We start from the raw sequence: 22,042 nt of genomic DNA on the forward strand, positions 1-22,042 counted from the left end.
GAACAGCTCATTTGATTTAGCTGGTTTTAATTTCTTTTCTTTCTTTCTTTTTTTTTTTTTGTTTTTTTGTTTGTTTGTTTGTTGTTTTGTTTTAATTTCTTGACATAGAAAAGGATGGGGCATCAAAAGAGATGAGCTGAAATGAGTCTGTGACCTAAGCATGTTCACTAAGAGAAACAGCTAAGACCCAAAGTTGCCCTCCCAGGTCTGGGGCAGTCCCCCGCTGCCTTCTCCTTGTGCCTTGGGTTTTTATTTTCCGCTAATGCGCAAGTGTCCCAGGAATTTTCTTTCCAACTTTTAAATTTTATGATCCTAATTCTCTCCGTTTTATGGCTCTAATTCTCAACATTTGCATAGAAAATTGAGAATGATCTCCATGATGGCAAAAACAGCCCCGTCGTTCATTTGTTCTCTAAATGACTTATTCATTTGTTCAAAAACGCTCATTCAGTGAGATGCTGCTTTGAAATATCAAAACGTTGCATCAGTGTATGTGATTTTTAAGAACGAAAGGGAAACAGCACGTCAGGAACTGTACTACTTACAGCGAATGTGAGGAGTTCCATTTTTAGGGTGTCTTGAAACAAACAAGAGACTAGTAATAGATTTCCTCTGTCAAAGGGTCGTCGCTTAGATCTGGAACAGTAACGTACCCCAAATCATGATGGGAGGCAATAAAACCTTCTTATAATAAATCTGTTAGCACCCGCGTTATTAAAGTTACTCCCGCGCTGATTCCAAGCAGGAAGTCTTGTCCTTAGGAATAATCTCATCTTTCTCTTCTTCTTCCAACAGATTCCAGAGGGGTGACTACCACATTGACGTCTGTATCAATGACTACCTGGATGTTTTCTGCCCTCACTATGAGGACTCGGTCCCGGAAGATAAGACTGAGCGATATGTCCTCTACATGGTGAACTTTGATGGCTACAGTGCCTGCGACCATACTTCCAAAGGGTTCAAGAGATGGGAATGTAACCGGCCCCACTCTCCAAATGGACCGCTCAAGTTCTCTGAAAAATTCCAGCTCTTCACACCCTTTTCTCTGGGATTTGAATTCAGGCCAGGCCGAGAATATTTCTACATCTGTGAGTATATGGAGATTTATTGCGTTGTAGGGCCGCTGCAAGAACCCAGACTAATTTTTTTGAGCCACGTTTCGGAGAATTGCCGAGAGCTGGACTCTGCATTACAGATGTCTCCTTGTAAATGCATACATCAGGATCCCTAGATACATTAGCTGGGAATTGAGAGCACAAATTAGATTAAAGACACAGCTCCTCTCCCCCTATGAAATTGCGTGTCAGCCTGTTCAGTGAACCACTGCTGACTTGTATTTCTTTTAAATGAAAATTGCTAGGACTTCTCCAAAGCTGAGGAAAAGAGAAAGAGATTCCTGAAAAAAAAAAAAATTAAAGGAAATAATTAAATTTACATAGCTTGGAGTCATTGGATTTCTTATTCAGGTGTCAGCAATATCCTTTCAATCATCCACACTTGCCGTGGAGAAAGCCAAAACTCCTGCGAGTGTCAGCATGCTGACGATAAATACTCTCTTTGCACCAAGGAGAAAAGACAAGTATTAAGAGCAGCTGTGTCTTTAAACAGGCAAGAGTGTGAAGAAGTATCTAGAAAGGGTTCCAAAGGAACGGGATGAGTGGGTTTCCCACCTGTGACTGTGTCCTGAGGGAGCTCTAAAACTTTCTCAGCTGACCTCTGTATTAATCAGCTTGCTGTGGTCTTGTCTTTCGTCCGTCACGTATGCCATCAGTGCTTCAGGCATCCTTCTAGTCATGTATTCCACGTAAATCCTTCTCAGACTTCCCCGTGCCTGCGTCACCTGGGGACCTTGTTGTCATGCACATCTGATTCAGGTGGTCTGCTCCGGGGGCCTGAGAGCCCATATTTTTATGAAGTTCCCGCAGGGACACTGTTGGCTGCTGGTCCCTGGACCACGCTTTGAGTGAGGATGGTTACAGGTAATATTTCAGTGAGGCAGCTTGCTGTACGTCCGGACTTGGCCTTTGTTGGTATCAACTATTTAAGCCACCTGGACTTTTCCAGGTATTTTTCACTGTCACCTGAAGGAGTTAAACATTTTTGGTTCAGAAGCATGTTCATTGAACAACCTATTGGGGCCCAGATCGAAAGGCCTCCCTGTCCTCAAGGAGTGAGCATCTGGTGGGGAGGAGATAGAAATAAATAGGCAGCTGCTGAATGAAGGTACAGGCAGGGAGCGGTGGGTACAGGGTACGCGGAACTCACCTACTTGAAAGAACCAGGGAGTGTGTCCGCACACCGCGTGCGGAGATCTAAGCACCACCACCCGGTAGGCTGAGCATTGACTTTTCACCTCTCCTCGCCAGACACACAAGATAAAGAACATCCGTGTTACTCTGACTCATTTCTTGAACCCGAATATCCCTACAGACTCCCAACCCACATGGTTCTTGTTTTTTGTTTTTTGTTTTTTTTTTAAGTCTACAAGGAAATCCAGCTCCTCTTCTCCAGAAAACAGAATTTTATAGTTAGCCGGATTTCACTATCACACGGGCACTCCCACTTATACTGAGATTGAATTTGAAAAGGAAATTGAACAGTACCAGTTTTATTATTTCAGCACATATTTTAGTCATTAGTCATGAGAAAACATGTAAAGGTCTTGATACCATCTCACATTCGATCCATAAAATAAGAAAAGGAATATTGAGTCCCACGGGTGGAGGGAACACGGACATACAGTGAAGTCACACGTTCTCAGGCAGCAGGCTCTTGCCTTTTCCTGAATTTTTTTTTTTTTTTTTTTTTTTTTTTTTTACTTTGTGAAAGACCCTCATTCAGCCAATGGGAAAAAGGAAAGAGGGGAGACTTCCGTGGTGGGACGGCAATCGCTAATTGCCTAAGTCTAAAATATCCCGCTGATGTCAGAGGAGATCGTTGCCAGCTTCACAATTTACATATTGATTTCTCTGATTAAAACACAACAGCAAAAGCAAAAACCAAAACTGAATGGAGAGCCCTGAGATAGGAAACATACCAGCTCTAACTGGTTGGTTGCGTGATTATTAGAAATTATAGAACCCATTGAGGTTCATAAGCAAGATGTTATTATTCAAATATACCCATAGTGCTTACGACTGGGTTTTCCTCATTTGTGGTTAAATTCAATATTTCACTGAAAATCATTATGTGTCTTCTGTAACATTCATTTAACGGAGTCATTTAACTGTCAAGGGCTCCTGTCAAAGTAATTGTTCCAAAATGCTTCAAAATATCAAGAGCTTTTTTGCTGTTCGGCTGAGTTTAACCTGAATTACTTTTTCTTTTTTTTTTTTTTTTTAATGAAAGGTAAAATAACACAAAATTAGCAGTGAAGAGATGTTCATTTATTAGAAGCACGGTGGCCTCGTAGTCAGTTAAATTGTATTTTCAACCATGTTTTAGAACCACAAATAGCAGCCTTCCCTGTCTTTTTAGTAGGAAAGGGTTTCCTCCCTTCCTTTCCCTGCTGAGAGCAAGAGCGGCGGGGCTGACGTGGATGTCCTACAGACGTTTAATATACTGTGGTCATAATTAAACTAAAGGATTCTTAGGGGAGAATTGGCCCTCGGTTGAATTCCCCTCTCTCCTAATATGCATGGAATGAATCAGATGATTGGGAAATGGCTCATTGCGCACGTGTTACCTTCCAAGAAGCCCTGTTGCCGGCCTTGGGATCAAACCTGACTCGTCGCCCATCGGTCAGTTTTTAAGAAAATAGTCGTAACCAGACTAGGGGTACGTTTGAAGTCCGCAAGGGCTTGCGATGTCGAGCAAGTCTTCCAAGAAGGAAGGTAAAGAGAGCTGTAGCCCTCCGGGGGGTCCTGCTTCAGGAGGTGCTCGAGGAAGGATCAAGAGTAGTGGTGGGAACCCAAATTCAGGTACCCGCTTGGCCTTGGGGGACAGGGAAGAGGGGAGTGTTGCTCGTTGCAGGGTATCCACGCTCCACTTGCCCCGGGAGGGCGCGATTCCGAACGCTCTTACCCGGTTCTGCCTTGTCCTCAGTGACGTTAGATTTCCTTCTTAATTTCTTTGAGTCATACAAAAATCAAGGAAACGGGGTAGTTGGAGATAGGTGAAATTTCCTGCTTGCTTTGGAAAGACAATGCCGTTCGCTGCTCTGGATGCGTGATGCGCCCCAGGACCAGGACCGGCTCCACGCGGCCTCCTTTCCTTGGGAACAACAGGCCAGCTATGAAGTTGTTAGACATCGCGGATGCCGCCAAGGCGACCGAGCCCATCCTCGAACGTGACAAATACTGTTTTTAATCTAGAAGTTAATTTGGGGTAAGAGAGTGGCATTCTAAAGTAATGACAGAAAGTCGGTGTTTCTAGCAGGATAGGTTCGCAGGAGCGCCGGTCCACGGTCGTGGCGATGCTCCTTTATATGGACTTCCTAAGGCAAAGGGTTATTTCAGAAACTTTTGGAAGTACTCATTTTAGAAATGATTCTCGTAAATATTAACCTAATGAGGACAAGTTGGAAAGAAGTTTTGCTGCTGTTATTTTTATATCACAAGAGGCCAAAGGAAGTAACGTGAATAAGGCACGTTCAGTTATTTTTAGCAGTCCACAAAACGCTGGATTTTGCAAGTCCTCGTTGAGTGAGGAAAGCTGTGTCCTGGGCCTTTCTCTTGGCCTCGCTGACCCTGCGACCTTGGGTAAATCGGTGAAGGTCTCTGGATTTCTGACCCCGCTGCTGTAGTGATTTTTAACATTTCTTGGAGCGTTAATGTCCTGATCTTACCCTGTTTGTTCGGGGGGTCTGCAGCAGGGTAGGGAACCAGGTCCATAAAGCGTCTCAGCCCGACGACTTACGTACTGGGCGCCCAGGGCCTGCCGGTCACAGGGGTGCTGAGGGGTGATGCGGAGCACAGGGGCGCAGCAGCGGCGACCGCCCTGGCCCTGCCACCCCTGTTGCCTCCTGTCCGTGGCCTTGGCCCCTGCGGCAGGCTCCCGTCCCCGCTCGCGTCCCTGCTCTCCCCGGTGACCTCCCATCTGAGCAGGACCAAGTCCTGGGTCTCCCACCTGGCCCACAAGCCCCTCCGTGGCCGGTCCCTTTATGTCCCCTTCGTGTCTGCCTTCGGCTCAGGTCATGAGACGGGATCCTGGGGTCGAGTCCCAACCCCAGCTCCCTGCTCAGCAGGGAGTCTGCTTCTCTCTCCCTCCCCCTCTACGCCTCCTCCCTGCCCGTTCTCTCTCTCTCTCTCTCTCAAATAAACAAAACCGTGTTTTGTTTGTTTGTTTTTAAAGATAACATCTCTGCCATCCTCTACCTCCTTACCCGGCTCTATTTCCTTTCCAGCGCTTTCAGCCCTGACGTCCTGTATCCATGGTGCTTCACTCATGCTCCCTTGCTCTCTGCCCTGCATCACGCTGTGTGGCACATAGTAGGTGTTCAGTGAGAAGAGGCCACGGGTGTTGCCCTGGCACAGGGTTCTGAACCCCCACGGCGCTCAAAGCCGCATCAGGGAATCTGATCTCCCATTTTACAGGAGAAGAAACAGAGGCATGAGGGAGTTAGGTGACCTGAGAAAGGTTCAGACAGATAAGAGGTGGCCGATCTGATAGGAAATTAAGTGAGTAAACACCTGCAAGGAAGTGAGGAGATAAAGTTCCAGGCCTCGTGTGCTTAAAAAGGTAAAGCATATTGGGTTTTTTGGGTTTTTGGTTTTGTTTTTTTACAAAAGGTTAAAAACGACGAGCACCGCTGTTCAGAGAGTATTACTTTATAAACTGCCGCAGACCTCAGCTCGGGTAGCAGTGACGTAGGTCTTAAACACAGGTATGTGTTTTCAGCTCTGCACAGGACGCTCGTCCGTCTCCAAATGCTGTTTCCTTCAACTGCATCTTCCCAGATGGGTGACCCTTCTAATATAAGAGCTTTTCTGACCCAGGATTTGGGTCGGAGAAATTCTTAAATCCAGTGAGTGAGCGTTCAGCCTCTAGAGTGAAGCCTGATTGCACAGCCGATCTAGGGAATGGGTGAGTTTGAACGAGAGAAACCTACAGTCCGGAAGACAGATGTCGTCTTCCGAAAATGATGACCCAAAAGGCAGAGAAACATTCTAGCACTGGCCACATCTAAGGAGTAGCTGGTTTTCTTCCAAAGAAGGTGACTCAGAGTAAAAATTTACAGTTACGGCACCCAGATGCAGTCCAGGAGTCTCTGAGAGGTTAGTGGGGAACACCCTCATCTTAAGCTCACCGGCGAGACCTCTTTGCGCGTGTTGGCTTTGGTATCAATCCTTCATGTTGATGTGGTCGTAGAAGGACAGCTGAAGTTAGAATCCTGACGACGTCGATGAAAAAACTGTCCGGGAGCTGAAGACATCTGCTTCTGCTCCAGTCTTTTTGGTGTACATATTTTTCAAAATTAAAAAAAAAAAATCATAGGGATAATCTATGCTACTGTGAGCATCAGTCCTAAATCCACAACATAGAACTGCTCGGATGCGTGTGGTGAACCGCCGAGTCTCTGCTTTATGTGCTTTCATTAAAAGTTTGCAGTCTTGGGACACAGGGTGGCTCAGCGGCTGAGCATCTGCCCTCGGCTCAGGGTGTGACCCCAGGGTCCCGGGATCAAGTCCCGCATCGGGCTTCTGCAGGGAGCTTGCTTCTCCCTCTGCCTCTGTCTCTGCCTCTCTTTCTGTGTCTCTCTGAATAAATAAATAAAACCTTAAAAAAAAAAAAAAGTTCTCAGTCTTAGGCTGTGAGGCAGTTTTCACAGGCACCACACAGTTTTTTAAGACTGACCAAGTCAGTAACCTCGATTCCGGAGAAATGACCAAGATCAGCTTCAGAAACCGTTTAAATCTACCACGTGGTTACTGACTGTGATAAAAGAATGTTCAGTAAACATTCCCGAGAAATGCCAGCATAAAGAAAGTCTGTCCCTTGCCAGCTAGTTTTGTTCCAAGAGCGTATTTGCAGGTGAGTTTTCTGGAGCTCGGGGTGTAGCTTCCCATAAAGTGCTTCTAAAATTGGGCAAGCTCTCCTCGACGTGGTGAGATCTGCTTAACCATAATATTGACTTTAAAACTGCATGTTTTCAAGGAAAAAAATAATAGAAAATGGCATCTGGAATAAGTGTTCAGTAAATATTTGCTGAATGAATAAATGCCATTGTAGGAAACCACGGACAAAAAGCAATTAAATTCTTTTCCTTATATGCTGATGTTTCAGAAAAGCAGATATGTTGGGAGCCCTGGGTTTTACTGTACCCACCGCTGCAATTCCCTGGCTCCTTATTAGTGCTTTTTGATCATATAATGAGGATACGCCACATCAAAGGGGAGAGTGGGAAATGGTTTTAAGAGAAAAAGAGGCACAGGTCGGTGGAGGCAGCCTCGCCCTCCTGTACTCTCCGTAGCCGTGTGACTGGGGGTAGCTGAACCTCTCTGAGCCGCGCTTTCTTCATCTGTAAAGTGGGCATAAAATAATTGTTCATTATCACAAGCTTTCTTATTTCCAAGGCTCGAATAAATATTTTTAAATCACCCCCAAAAGGCGGCTTCAGCAATTCCCCTCCAAAAGCTTCTGCGTCCTTTGAAAAGTTACCAGCGCCCGGGTGGCTCAGTCGGTTGGGCATCTGCCTCCAGCTCAGGTCATGATCCTGGAGTCCTGGGATCAAGTCCTGCGTGGGGCTTCCTGCTCAGCCGGGCGTCTGCTTCTCCCTCTCCCTCTGCCCCTCTCTCCTGCCCATGTGCACGCTCACTCGCTCGCTCTCTCTCAATTATTTTTTTAAAAAGAGAGAAAAGTTATGGCTCCTTGAATCACCCTCTTTGATACTTTTTCTCTATTTTGCCTTTTTTAAAAAAGATTTTATTTATTCATTCATGAGAGACACAGAGAGGGGCAGAGACACAGGCAGAGGGAGAAGCAGGCTCCCTGCAGGGAGCCCAACACGGGACTTGATCCCAGGACCCCAGGGTCGCGCCCTGAGCCGAAGGCAGACGCCCAACCACTGAACCACCCAAGTGTCCCTTGTTGATACTTTAATAAAAAGTTTCATAAACGCCTAGTAAAGATCCACATTTTAAGTATGTGCCCTAGATACTGAAGGAATGTTCCGGTGGGATTACATCCGCCCAGGGAGGTCTTCATTCCCCTCTGGATGTCCAGTGCTCCAGCAGCTTCCTTCAGTAATTGTACATGAAGAATTATTTTAGGTCCTGTCAGTTCACGCCAATCCTCTTTTTTTTTCCCCCGAGTTGTTCTTACTGAAATAGGAGAGTGTCAAAACAGCACATTTATCAAAGCAGGAGGTAATCTTTTTCATCTTAGTTTTTTACTCCTGCAGGTGGGGTGACCTGTAAGTACCATGTTCTTTCTTAAAATGAACAACTCCGTGTTTGCTCCAGCGTGTGTGTGCGTGCGCATTTTGCTTTCATTATTGAAAATTGTTTTTGTTTGCTAGAGTCTTATTTTAGCATTAAGTGCGCTAGCTTATACCTCAGCTCAGATTCAAGGGGTTTATGACGGAAATTTCCAGAAGGCCTCTGGTCGAGTATTAGTTCATCTCCTGTGATTTTTTTTTTTTTTAATGCATAGACTCAGAGCAGAGTATTCAGCAAGGCGGGTTTATATTAACAGAAAGCGGACGGGCAGTGTTAGGAAATGGACACATTTTAATACTCGCGAACGTGGAAGGAGATGGTGTAGACGTCAAAGGAGTTGCTCAGGTGCAGAGTGTCCGGCATCTCTCAAACCTGTTTAGTTGTTTTTCATGTTTTGTACTTTTTTTTTTAAGTTTTGCTTTATTTTGAACACGAAGCAGAACAGTGTTTCACCACTTGAACATTGGACGTTTGTCCGGATCCCATCAGATTTTCTGTCTGAAGACTGTTGCTCTATGTCCTCTGTGTCCTTCAGGGGTCCTTAGTGAACCTGCAGGTGTGCACCTTTTTATGTACAGAATGAGTTTAGAGAATTGTGTCTGTTTCAGGTTGTCCCTCGCCATCTTTTAGGAAAGCGTGAATGGATTTCAAGGGCTCTTGAAGGTTAAATAAAGAACATAAAAGAGGATATTTAAGACTTCGGGATATTTTTCTAGGTTAATTGTAAGTTTCTTTTACGAAAACGGTGGTTTGTTGCTGGGTGCCCTGGTAAGCTTCTGAACAAGAATGCTTGGCCTCCGCTCGGGCGTGCTCAGAGTGTGGGTGCCCGACCTGCGCTTCGCGTGGTCCGGGCAGACCCAGAGGTCGGGGAGGCGGCGGATAATAGGGACATGGGATGTTGTCAAACAATGTATTATTTTTTAAGAGTTGGCAGTATTTCTTGGTCGGGTTGGGGAGACTTTTTTTAAAAAGAAATGTGGGACGCCTGGGTGGCTCAGTGATTGAGCGTCTTGCCTTCAGCCCAGGGCATGATCCCAGGGTCCCGGGATCGAGTGCCGTGTTGGGCTCCCTGCATACAGCCTAGCTTCTCCCTCTGCCTGTGTCTCTGCCTCTGTCTCTCTCTCTGTGTCTATCATGAATAAATAAATACAATTTTTAAAAAATAAAATAGGGATCCCTGGGTGGCTCAGCGGTTTAGCGCCTGCCTTCAGCCCAGGGTATAATCCTGGAGTCCTGGGATCGAGTCCCATGTCGGGCTCCCTGCAATGGAGCCTGCTTCTTCCTCTGCGTGTGTCTCATGAATAAATAAAATCTTTAAAAAATAAAATAGAAAAATAAAAAATAAAATAAAATCAATTAAATTAAATACAAAACTAAAAAAGAAATGCATGCTCTGCTCTGCTACGTGCTTCGCCTGGAGGATGAGACGCCGTTCGAAAGAATCCAAGATGTGAATGCCAGGTCTGTGGAGAAGGAAACCGGAACAAACATCTCCACTTAATAGGTATGGACTTGGGGAGCCGCCTTAGAGCTCCACGAAGGGACCTTAAAAGGCTATCGGATAATTGGGGATGATGGAAATTCGCAGTCTAAGCCATGAGAAACTAAAGACTCATCAGCGCTCTTTGCGTTGTTTGAGGTTTTCAAAGGTGGGGACACTCAGATGAGAAGTCGGAAGACGATCGCTTTGACGTGTGCTCCCCTTACGGGTGTGAAATGCTGTCATGAGACCGAGGGAACACGCGGAGCTCTGACCTCCGGCCGGGGAGGACGGAATCACGCCCTCTTTTGCTCCCTTTTACCCACACCAAGACTAACTGCTGCAGTGGAACAAAGGGAAGGATTGGGGGTTTTTTTTTGTTTTTTTTTGTTTTGTTTTTTTAATCCCTAAATGTCAAAAGCAGCCCCACCTCGCAGAGAGGTAACGGACCTGCTGAATCGTGTAATTTCACAGGGAAGCCGTGATCCTCGGCCTTAGGGACGTGGGATGTACTAATCGGGCAGACGAGGAACGGCGAACAGTCTAACGCGCTGCCCTAGCGCGGGTGCGGGTGCTGGCAGGGCAGTGACACGACCCGGACATCGTACGACAGCGTTTGTCCCCACTTGACGCTGCGCTGTCCGCGTGCTCATCTCCGTGCTCCGCTTAGGGACCTCCCAAGGCAGCCGAACTCCAGTGTGATGACGGCTACGTGTCACTTGTAGGCCACACGCGTGCGCGCAACCCAACGCACGCAGTTGATGTTTGGGTGGAAAAAGATAATAATTATAATAATACTTTGTCATCTGGACGACTGGACTGTGGGCCGCGACACGTACGTGCAGAGCGAAAGGTGAGCCTCTGAACGCTGTGCCGGCAGGAAGAGCACACCTTGGCCCTTCCGTCGGAAGAAATACTATTTCTGCAGACTTTCCCCACTCGTCCGCGCTTGCTGCTTTAACAGTGCTCGTGTAACTCTTGGTTTGAAAGTTGTCATACAGCCTCACAGCAGGCTTATATTATCTCCCGAGTTCTTTATGAGGAAATATAAATCACCGCAAATGAGACTTTGCACAGCCAGAGATATGTAGGAATCGGTGCCCGTGCTTTGCCGGCTTGCTGAAAAATACCTCTAGGCTCCAAAGTGCTCTCGACGGCTCATCCCCGCTCCCTACCCTTTTGGGAAGCAATTCTCAAAACTTGAGATTTATGGTTCAGAGAGCTGATGGTGGCTATAAAGTTTTCTATTTTCTCTTTTCTTTAATATTAATGCAGGGAACGAGGCATCATCATTCATTATTTTAGTTCATGGGTATCCTGTGGGCTTGAAATATGGTTTCTTGGGGACACGGCTTACCTCTTTGTAATAGGGGAAATGTGTGGACGTCGGCAACAGGCTGCTTTTACCACTGACTATTTTCAGGCAGCATGTCGAAGATTCACGTCAGGAGCGGAGCTTTAATATATGTGCCATATCCAGGTTTGGCTTTAAAATTTAAAGCTTTACAAAATATTAATTCATTCTGAGCCCCAGAAGTAAAATATCACAAATTGGAGAATGGCCAGCCCGTCTATTATTGTTAAGAATTGAAACGATAATGTCTTTTCGTTTGACCATTTTCAGAGACGCGCCGTATTTCCCTCAGGTTTGATCTGCATTAGCGTCAGGTGACTCTGGTTTATAGTCCGCACTCCCTTTTACATCCCAAATCGTGCAAACCAAGCAATGTCTCCGAGTCATGAAGAGGGAATATACGTTGTTTCTGACTTAAACGTGCCCAGTTTTTATTAGCTTTCGTGTGTGGTTTATAATGTGAACTTGCTTTTTCTGATTTTTGGGTTTTTTTACAAAAATTTCTTCAGGTTGATTTTCTCCGTAAATACATTATCACGGGCCCCGACGAACCCCGATCCCATGCCGTGGTTTCCCTGCGTGTTTTGTTTTCACGGTTTCAGTGGGTCCTCAGCCTTGAAGGTAGAACTTCTCGCTTTATTCTAGACCTCATTTTTGCAGAACAAATCGAAACAAGAAGGGTAAAATAGAGGCCAAGAAATATGAATAGGCAGTGTTGTGCTTTTTGTTTTTTTGACTTTTAAAAGATTGCTTAAAGGCCTTGCTTCTATCTCAGGCAGTTCAGGCAGCGATGAGACCATATAATGAATCCTGCGATGATTTAAATGAAATTTAGTTCAGAGCAATGATGATGATAAAAGCAGCCTTTTTCTTTTTTTAAAAGATTTTATTTACTTATTCATGAGAGACAGAGAGAGGCAGAGACACAGGCAGAGGGAGCAGCAAGCTCCATGCAGGGAGCCCGACATGGGACTCGATCCCTGGTCTCCAGGATCACACCCTGGGCTGAAGGCAGCGCTAAACCGCTGGGCCACCAGGGCTGCCCCCATAGCAAAATATTTTAAAAGTTAAGAGGAGAGGCGCCCGGGTGGCTCGGTTGGTTGGGCTTCCAGCCCTTGGTGTGGGCTCAGGTCGTGACCTCGTGGGTGGTGGAGATGGAGTCCCGCCCACGTCAGGCTCTGCGCTCCGCTGGGAGCCTGCTGGAAGATTCTCTCTGCCCATCGCCCCTGCCCCCGCCCGCACTTTCTTTCTCTGTCTCTCAAATAAACCTTAACAAGTAGATGAATAAGGGATCCCTGGGTGGCTCAGCAATTTGGTGCCTGCCTTTGGCTGGGAGCGTGATCCTGGAGTCCTGGGATCGAGTCCCACGTCGGGCTCCCTGCATGGAGCCTGCTTCTCCCTCCGCCTGTGTCTCTGCCTCTCTCTCTCCCTCCATGTCTATCATGAATAAATAAAATCTTAAAAAAAAAAACAGATGAATAAAAGAAGTCAAAGTAAAAAAAAAAAAAAAGTCAAAGTAAGACCGATCTCAAGCGCTCTTGGCCAAGTCTTTAAGTGCTACGGTGCGCCCCGGAACGTGAGGCAAACCCACTTCCAAAACTGGCCCACGTACCCAGAGAGGCTGCTGCGCGTCCGTACCCCTGGGCTCCTCGTACCGGGGGTGCATGTGTCCTCACGACAGAGCAGAGCGCTAGCCAGAGGCTCGTGCGCTCAGGACACGAGGAGAATGAAACGTGTCATTCACCCTCCGTATTTCAGTTGTGATGCAAACGCTTACTGATGAGCGGGACTGTTGAAAGCCTAGTCTCTTTGGTGCCCTGAGTCATTTTCAGAGGCTTAAGTCTGACAAGCAGAGTCAGAGTCCATAGCCCCGGGTGGGCGTCGGTGAGTAGACGCGAAGCCTGGTGACCAGCGGTCTCCGCGTCTCGGCGCGGGGATGACACCTAAGGGATGGCTTGTACGCAGCCCGGCAGCAGCGAGTTACTGTTTCCGTTATTATTATATTGCGTCGCTTCTGTTATTATTCGAGATCTACCAGTTTCTCGCAGATTTGGAGTCGATGACACAGTTTCATGAACTCAGGGAAAAGTAGAGAGTCTCTGAGGCTCGTACGTGGCCCACGGGGGTGGTGGCCACGCTGGGCAGAGCACCGCCAGCCCCATGCACGTCCTCCCTCCTCCCCATGAGGAAATCGGAACAGCCAGGTCCCCGGAAATCCATGAAAAGATGGGTCGGGCTGGAATGGAAAGTGTTTGAAAGATGACCCTGGACAGAGAGGTAGATGGGGCCGGATTGGGGAGGGCCGTTAACTGTATCCCAAGGAATTTAGAGGTTCTCTAGAAAGCGGGAGGGAGCAGCACAGCTTTGAAGGGGAAGCTCATTCGGGGCCTTCACCCTACGACCCCAAGGAGATCATGTGCCTTAGGGCTGGATGCCACAGGCCGTCCGTCCAGTCAGCCCTGGCAGGTGGCGGCCACCTGTGTCGCAGACACCTGCAGGTCCTGTCCTGCCCCGACTTTCTCCCAGCTGCGTGCTAGGCCCTGGGGCCGTTCTCAGTTGACCGGCCGGGAAGCCCCAGCCCAGGCGGGCCTCGTGGCTCCGGGGCTCTTGCTTTTAGCTCCTTCTCATGTATGGCACTTTCAGGAGCTTATTACGTAGAAAAAGGGACAAGAGGGGAGCCCGGGTGGCTCAGCAGTTTAGCGCCGCCTTCGGCCCAGGGCCTGATCCTGGGGTCCCGGGATCAGGTCCCGCATCGGGCTCCCTGCATGGCGCCTGCTTCTCCCTCTGCCTCTCCCTCTCTCTCTCTCTGTCTCTTATGAATAAATAAATAAATGAAATCTTGAAAAAGAAACAGGGACCAGTACTTGAGAAATTATTCTAGAAATTAGAATAGAAATTATTCTGATCTCAGAGATATTAACCCTCCACTTGAATTTCTGTTGTCTCGCTATTGCCTTCCGGGTCGGTTCGGCTTCCTTGCCCGCAGGTACAGAGTTTTCTTTATTTACTTATTTTTTAATTTTTTTGGCGATGTTTTTATTGACGTAGGCTTGCAACATCAGTAACATTTGCCGGATTGTTAATCACGTAGAATTTCTGACCTCTTGATGAGATGTGTTTACCGTTTTGGAAGATTTACCGCAGCTCTGACAGCACTTCTACTCGGAGATGCTGTAATAGCGCCGCGTATGGTGCTCTCCGGGGGCTGTTGGTACTTGCACATCATTAGACCGTGGCTCCGGAGACATCTACAGCGGCTAGGACACTTCAGTAGGATCTGCTGTTCTCTCCTTAGCCAGCCCGTCGGTGCTCGCTGAGCTGTGTTTAGCCGTCGGGCCAAAGGCGGGCACCGTCCCGTTGCGGCAGAGCATGCTCGGTGTAACCTTGCTCCCCCCGGAGCTCGCAGCTGAATGTGAGCAGAGTGTGTCCACGGAAATGACCGCAGACGGAGACGTAAAGTGGGTTGCGAGGTGGACACCACGATGAAGAAGAGAGAGGACTGCTTCGGGGGGAGCCGTGAGGGACCCGAGGCGATGGGAGGGCCCGGTGAGATCCAGGTCCCCGCACCGAAGACACTATCCTCCCTGTAGTGATGGGGCAGTGGGTGGGGGGTAATGGTGCAGCTTCTGCGAACCCACTTCCAGAAGGCCTGGTTTGTTGCATTTTCTCAGGCTGCAGTGGGGGACCTTCATTTTTAAGGAGCTCTCCAGCAGTGCGTCCTGCGGATGATGTGCGGGCGGCGCTGTGGGGACAGCGGCTGCACGTGGGGGGCTCTAGGTGCGGGGGGGGGGGTCCTGGAAGCTGTGAGTGCAAGGGGCCTGCAGCCTGGTGTTGAGAAACGGCGGGTCTTTGTGCTGTGTGGGTTTTAACCCCGGGAGCTCCGCCTAGGAGGAGATGAAGCAGGTCTAAGCATAAAGATAAAGATGGACTGAGACCGGGGTGGGGGGGGGGGGTTGGGGAGCAGTCCATTCACCGCAGTCGTAGCCACAGATCCTTCCTTCTTTTTTTTTTTTTTTTTTTTTTTTTTTAAGATTTTACTTATTCATGAGAGACACAGAGAGAGAGACAGAGACACAGGCAGAGGGAGAAGCAGACTCCCTGTGGGGACCTGATGCGGGACTCGATCCCAGGATCCGGGGGTCATGCTCTGAGCCCAAGGCAGACGCTCAACCGCTGAGCCCCCTGCCCAGGCGCCCCAGATCCTTCCCTCTGCATCGCTAAACAAACCATCTCATCTGCTTCACCATAAATAAGTTTCTGTGTCCCCCCGCCCCGTCCCCAGCCGATGCAAACAAAGACCAGGTGACCCTCGGCCGGCAGGGAGGAAGCAGGGTGTTCTGTGTCTTCCATAAATTAAACAATTTGTGTCCTGGAACGAAATCCTCTTACAACGCAGCGAAGCGTGGAAGTGGGGGTAAGAATCAGAAAGCCACGGGAAAATGGGCAACGGGTACCATAGTAAGCGGCAAGAAATACTTGTTTTGGAGCAACAGTTCAGAAGGAAGACGTGTACTTGGGGGGTGGAGGGAGAGACGGTGAGCAGCTCCTCTGATCCTGTGACTACAGGGCAGCACGGGGTCTTGGGAGGTGCCCTGAAGAACTGGGTGCTGCCTGTTGTCTGCGCCCTTCCATGCTTGTCAGGTTATGTTTTCTTCTCCCCAGTGTTTAGAGTCAGATAAAAAAAAAAAGGGAGTCTATCGAAATGGAGCCACAATTCGGTTAGGATTAAAGGTCACCAGGGGTGTGTCTTTAATCGCTATCCTACTCTTACGTATCGGGTCAGACAGCAGTCACGGCTTTGGCCATATAACATATCCTGATTCCCAGAAAATAAGACCTTCGCGGCATAGGTTCTTTCGAAACCTCAGTAAGTATAGGACAGCGGACGAGAGTGAGGAGAGCGGGGTCTTGACATCATGCACTAGGTGCGTGAGTCTGGGCGAGCGGGGCTCCAACCCCAGCTCCCAGTTCCCCCTTTATAAACGAGTGGGAGCGCCGGTTCAATAGATGGTACCCTTAATATTGATGTTTGAAAGGCAATTAGTCACTTTCCTAGTTTCTGTCAAAATTAATGGTGGCTTCCGTGACAAATTTTTATGGGTCCTTTGAATTATACATTTGCGTGTGTCAAAAATAGTTCCTACCATCAACTAGTTTGAAGCGCCCCGGTGGTCGGAAATAGCCGAGTGCCCTCTGCTCACCAGGGCATCTTGCTCGCTCTCTGTGCCGGAATCAGATACGATCAAAATACATCCTCAGTCCGCTGTGGTGTATTTAGAACGTTCTCCAGGGGTGCGGATGGCCAAGTGCCGGGGTGTCCCTCAGAGAGCCGTCCTGGGGTCGCATCCAGGCCCCCAGCCGTCGCTGATTCACGCGGACCGCTTTCCAGGGCTAACTGGAAGGCCGCGCTGCCCTTGGCAGGTTTTATGCACCTGGTTTTTTCTTCCCCCCGCGGAGTCTCCTACCTGAGAAACACAGAAAAATGTTCTTTCCCTAAAATCGAAAAACTCAGCTGTAGTCTAAGTGAAATGGGATAAATGATCTTTTTCACAATTATCCATTAAAGGGAGGATTAGAATTAATATTAATCACAGATGTTTCATCAAGTTTTATTATCAACCAGATTGACTGCCAAAGTGCTTTCTGGAAGACATTTTCTCTCCCTCCCCCACCCGCTACTGAGAACAAACTGTGATTATGGGTCCTTAGATAAAGATTAATGGTTTTGGCAATTCATTTGAGGAAATCTGTATTTTACTGTACACTCCACTTCAGTTCAAGGCATCTCTGAAAAGCGAGGCTTGTCACTTCCCTGATGGAATCAGACAAAGAAGACACAAGACCGTGCGATTCTTTGCAACATCAGAAACAGGTTAATCGATACGCAGCCCGGGATTGATATTGCCACATCTGGCACCTTGTTTATGGGCAAAATAAACAAAGTGCCTATTTATTAATTCAGGTATTTTAGCCGCTGTGTTTTCACCCATCACACTTATTGTACTTTGATGCCATTTAACAAGTTTTATGTCCTCTCTCTTTCTGGGGTAATTCGCCCCCAACTGTGTGCCCCTTATAATTAAGTATGACTGTTTGGTAATGTCCCATCCCCTTGCAGAACACACCGTAGATGAGTTCTGTGTTCATTAAGGCCCTCAGCTCGTAAGCAGTCTTTATCAGTCCTTAGCTGACTTAAACAAAAATAGGGAAACGTTCCCCCTCCTAGAGAGGTCGATGCATTGAAGCGAAGACCTCGGGATGAACGCTAACCAAGGCAAGGTTGGGATTCCAGAACCGGGACACAGGTGGGTGGTTAGAATTACCCCGTCAGGACCCAGCCAGCCAGCCACTCGACCGTCTCGGCTCCAACACGTCTCCCTCCCTCATGTCATGTATGTACTCAGGATTCCGGTTTCTGGGACGGGGAATTTGATGGGCATAGGTAGTGATCCTTTGGAAAGAATAAAGAGTCTCTTGATTGACAGCCCCACCGAGACTGCACGAAATAAGGAAAGAGGCGTTCTTTCAGGTTTTTGGGGTGATGGTGCTTTGGTTTTTGGCCTCCAGAAGGTAGGCCTTGATGCCGAGTAGGCAAAAACAACCCCTGGCCTGGACATTGTTGAGCGGTAGTGGAGAAAACGTGGCATTATTGCTCAGAACGTATAGAAAATCTATGTAGCGAATCCTTTAAGCACAACAGGGGCAAAGCATCAGTTCAACGTTTATATTTCTAGTCTGTTGCACGGCAACAATTTATCTTTGATATTTTTGCACGCTTTACCATGGTCCGACAAATTAAAGAATGCACCTCCTATTTTTCGGTGAGGATTTCTCTCCCATTCAGTTGCTTTTCTTTCTTTTAACGGAAGAAGCAAAAATCCCAGAACAAGCGTGGGAAATATCCTTATGGGCTGACGTACAGCTTTCTTTCGTCGATGTCAGCGGAACCTAAGAAATGGGCAGCAGACTGGGTTACGTAAGGCCCATTCTGGCCCACTCCACCTCCGCTCAGATGTGGGATCAGTCAGGCAACTGGGTCTGTCTTCAGATGTAAAATGGAAGAAATGAGCGAGATCGGAGATCCCAAGTAACAAGAAGATGTTAACGGTTTCTGGCGTCAGGTTGACGTCCGTGAAATTCTGGGGTAAAGTTGATTCTTTGGAATTCCCTTCTTTGGAAGGGGAGGCAAGATTTCTTGGGGCCTTGGAGGTAATGCCACGCATCGCAACTCTTCAGAGAGAGAGAGAGAGAGAGAGAGGATCTCTTTTTGTCACCAAACTTAATAGACTTAGGAAGCTGTTTTCCATGGGAGCATCTGGAGGGACCTGGATTCCATGGAAGGAGGTTAGATTATTTATAAAATCCCATTCAGCTTTAAAATACACTAAGTACATGCTTCTCCGAGTCATGAGAAATGTGAAACCTATTTTAATCCCATTCATCTCCCAGCCCTTTGCGTGTAGTTAGCCTGTCGGGCTTTCTGGGTAGTTGAACCCACATCCTTGCGTCTAACCCTCTATTGAGGTGAGCAACAGACACAGGCTAGCTGTCCCTGCCTCCACGGAGTCCTGTGTTTCTAGTGGGTTGTGCCACTTCAATTTCCCTGGCTGTTCCTGCTCATGTCGTGTTAAGTTTTGGAAATAACGTCTGTCACTTTTCTGAAGTCTTGTTTTCAGTGTTTGATCCAAAACGTGAGGTCAAGCGCTGGGTCAGGTCTGATAAAGGAGACCAGCAGGGGCGCCTGAGCGGCTGCCTTCAGCTCAGGTCCTGAGATCGAGGCTCTGGTCGGGTGCCCTGCTCGGCGGGGAGCCTGCTTCTCCCTCTCCTCCCCGCTTGTGCTCTCTGGGTCGCTATCTCTGTCTCTCTCTCTCTCTCTTTCTTGAATGATCAAATAAAATCTTTCTAAAAAAAAAGGAAAACAAGTAGACCTGTAGGATGAAGGTTCACTTTGCAGTGTAGGTGGGCTGCGTTTTTCCTGAGGTTTCCCTGTTGCTCACAGTCTGCTATTCTTCTGTTCTTTGTTGACTTTTTTTTTTAGCTGGATCTCACTTTTTTTTTTTTTTAATTCATTTATTTATTCATGAGAGACACAGAGAGAGAGAGAGGCAGAGACACAGGCAGAGGGAGAAGCAGGCTGCATGCAGGGAGCCCGACATGGGACTCGATCCCGGGACTCCAGGACCACGACCTGGGCCAAAGGCGGTGCTAAACTGCTGAGCTGCCCGGGCTGCCCTAGCTGGATCTCACTTTAACGTATGTTTTATTAGTTGTCTCCAAGGACTAGGGACCCCATTCAAGTAATCCCACCTATAAACCCATACCCAGATCAGGGTCAAGTCCCTCAATGGAAGTAATCCCCTGGAAGGGACTGCGATAGGGCCTAGAGGAAGGGAGGCATGCTCTCCTGTGCCCTCCCAGCTGGTCCTGAATTAGTCCTGCTTTTGTGACGAAGAATTAGGCGTGTTCACTTGCCAGTACGACGTCAGTCTCTCCCCCCACTACTCTGCTCTTCCGCGCTAGTCCCGCCACCTACGCAGCTGATTCCCTACACTGTCCCCACTGCAGCCTCCTGGGTCCTTCTGCTCCCCCGCAGGCCTGTGGGCAGGTGCCCCCTGCTGCTCTCTGTCTGCTGGGCCCCAAGGGTACCCAGAACCTTGACGTCTTTGGAAGCCACTGCAGGATGTAGCTCCACCGGGCCTTCCTGCACCGCTCACCTCAAAACAAAAAGCAACCACGGCCCCTGCGTGCATCCATGCGCTCCCAGGGTGAACACCACGTCGGTATTCAGTAAGTGCTTTTTAATGGCGCTGGGGCCCGTCCTCCAGCCGGTTCTCCAGATCAGCAGGTGTCTCCAAGTTGCCAAGACGCCCTAAGTGGAGCTGCCCCGTGAAGGCCTTGAATGTCCTTTTGCCCAAGTTGGACATAGAATTGAGCACATTGGACCAGGTGCCTTAGTTCAACATTGACGGACGCCCCCCCCCCCCCCCGACCCCCAAGGCCTGACCCCTGACCCCATCCCGCACGGAGCTCCCGACAGCTTCTACCTGCCGGACGCCTCATATCTGCCTTCAACACAGTGAGGACAGGTTCCAGTTTTGCATCTTTCTCTCTAACATGTAAGGTCCTGGGACACCTGGCTGCCTCAGTGGGTGGAGCGTGCAGCCCTTGATCTCGGGGTTGTGAGTTCAAGCCCCACATTGGGTGTAGAGAGGACTCAAAAAGAGAACCTTTCAAAAAGTAAAAATGAAATGTAGGGTCCTGGGGGCAGGGGCTGTGCATCTCTTCTTCCTTATTGTAAACGTGGTGGCACAAGGGAAGGGGCGTAGGTAAAGGTTGGGACCACCCCAACCTCTGTGAGAGTCCAGGGGATTCCAGCGGAGGCCACCGAAGTTCTCACAGGGAGGATTCCTGCTTTATTGGAATTCTTGGTCTGTGCATATCTGCAGAAAAGGTGAAGCAGACGATGCCAACTGTTGTTTTTACAATTCTGCTTTCTATTCTGGAGGAAGTTTTCCACTGAAATGGGGTAGAAAGAAATAATTGGTGTTGATTTTATTCCCCGGAGGAAATCAGAACAGGTCTCTGTCATTTTAAACAAGCATGACGTGTGAAAATCAGGATTTTACAAAAAGATAAATTGCAGAGTGATCATTCCATTTACAGAAGCGGGATTCTTTTCTAGAGCCCTAGAGCATTTTTTTTTAAATGATTTGATTTCTAAAAATCCAGTTCATGTGTGCTTTTTAGAATCAAATTGGTCACAAGGGGCGAAAGTAGTTGGAAATTTTGAAAAGATTTCTTTGGGAATGAAGTGAAATGCTCAGCACCTGAGAAGTGAGACAATTTTATAAATCTCTTCCTTGCCGATATGGGGGGTGTGGGGTCCGGGCGTGTTGCATTGCCGAGGGCGGGCGGTGGCAGTAGCTCGGGCCTTGACTGGGGTCGCACACCGTGTTACGCTGTGCAGAGAACAAGGGCTGGGAGCTGCTTATGAGAAATAACAGTTCCATAACTTCATTAGTTTTTCAAATTAGTATCACAGACAGCTCCCACTTTTCACCACTGTGCTTTCTGGAAATAGAATCATAAAGCAGAGAGTTGTTAAGTGCCTCTCATTTTCCTCCAGGAGTCATATCTTAATTGAGACTGTATCTTCTGACCATATATTTGAGAAAAAGTAAATCATAACTATGACCAATCCCGGTGTCAGTGGCAAAGATGCAGTAGCCATAATCTTCCACGGTTATTTAAAATAGTAAAATTATACTCTTTTCTGTAAAAGGGATGTAAATGTATTATACACATTGATTTTACGTGCTCTCTAAAGAATATGTTCAGCAAATAAAAAGTGCGGCTGAACTGTTTCGTGAATTGTAGCAGAACGGGCTGTACTATAAATTCGTTAAATATTTAATTCCGAATAATTTGGCTCTTTGTATTTTAGGAGGAGCTTTGGGGATGATTTCCGTGCCCTGGTTCTGTCCGTTGGTAGTTTGAGTGAACACTCTCCTTGTGACGAATGTCCCTGGGCTGCATCAGCCTGTTCAGGATCGTTTTCGCCCCTTAAGATAAACCTTGATGGGTTATTTGGCGTCTCTGAAATGCTAAAGTTCAGGTATATAAGCTTGTAAAATGAGGAGACTGAGCTAGATTGCTCCCAGGGGTCAGGCCCCCGCGTTTTGTGATTCAGTGACGTAAGCCTGCAGGTTAGTGTAAGAAGGCTGAGGTGCTCAGTGCTTAGCTCTTGAGAGATGCTGGTGATGAGATTTGTCTCCAGCCCCTTATGCATCTTCAGGCTCATCGGGGGCTGCTGCTGCTTCGCATTATTCC

General features: G+C 47.9%; 1 protein-coding gene across 5 annotated transcripts in view; it reads left to right on the forward strand.

Annotated features, from left to right (window-relative positions):
- Positions 1 to 22,042, forward strand: part of EFNA5 (ephrin A5) — a 280,106-nt gene that overhangs the window by 230,859 nt on the left and 27,205 nt on the right. For all 5 annotated transcript variants that reach the window (XM_038532172.1, XM_038532174.1, XM_038532173.1 and 2 more), the window contains one exon: positions 796 to 1,088. In XM_038532172.1, the coding sequence (XP_038388100.1) occupies positions 796 to 1,088 (293 nt within the window). The remainder of the gene's footprint in view (positions 1 to 795; positions 1,089 to 22,042) is intronic.

Source organism: Canis lupus, chromosome 3 (assembly GCF_011100685.1).
Source record: "Canis lupus familiaris isolate Mischka breed German Shepherd chromosome 3, alternate assembly UU_Cfam_GSD_1.0, whole genome shotgun sequence".
Lineage (NCBI taxonomy): Eukaryota > Metazoa > Chordata > Mammalia > Carnivora > Canidae > Canis > Canis lupus.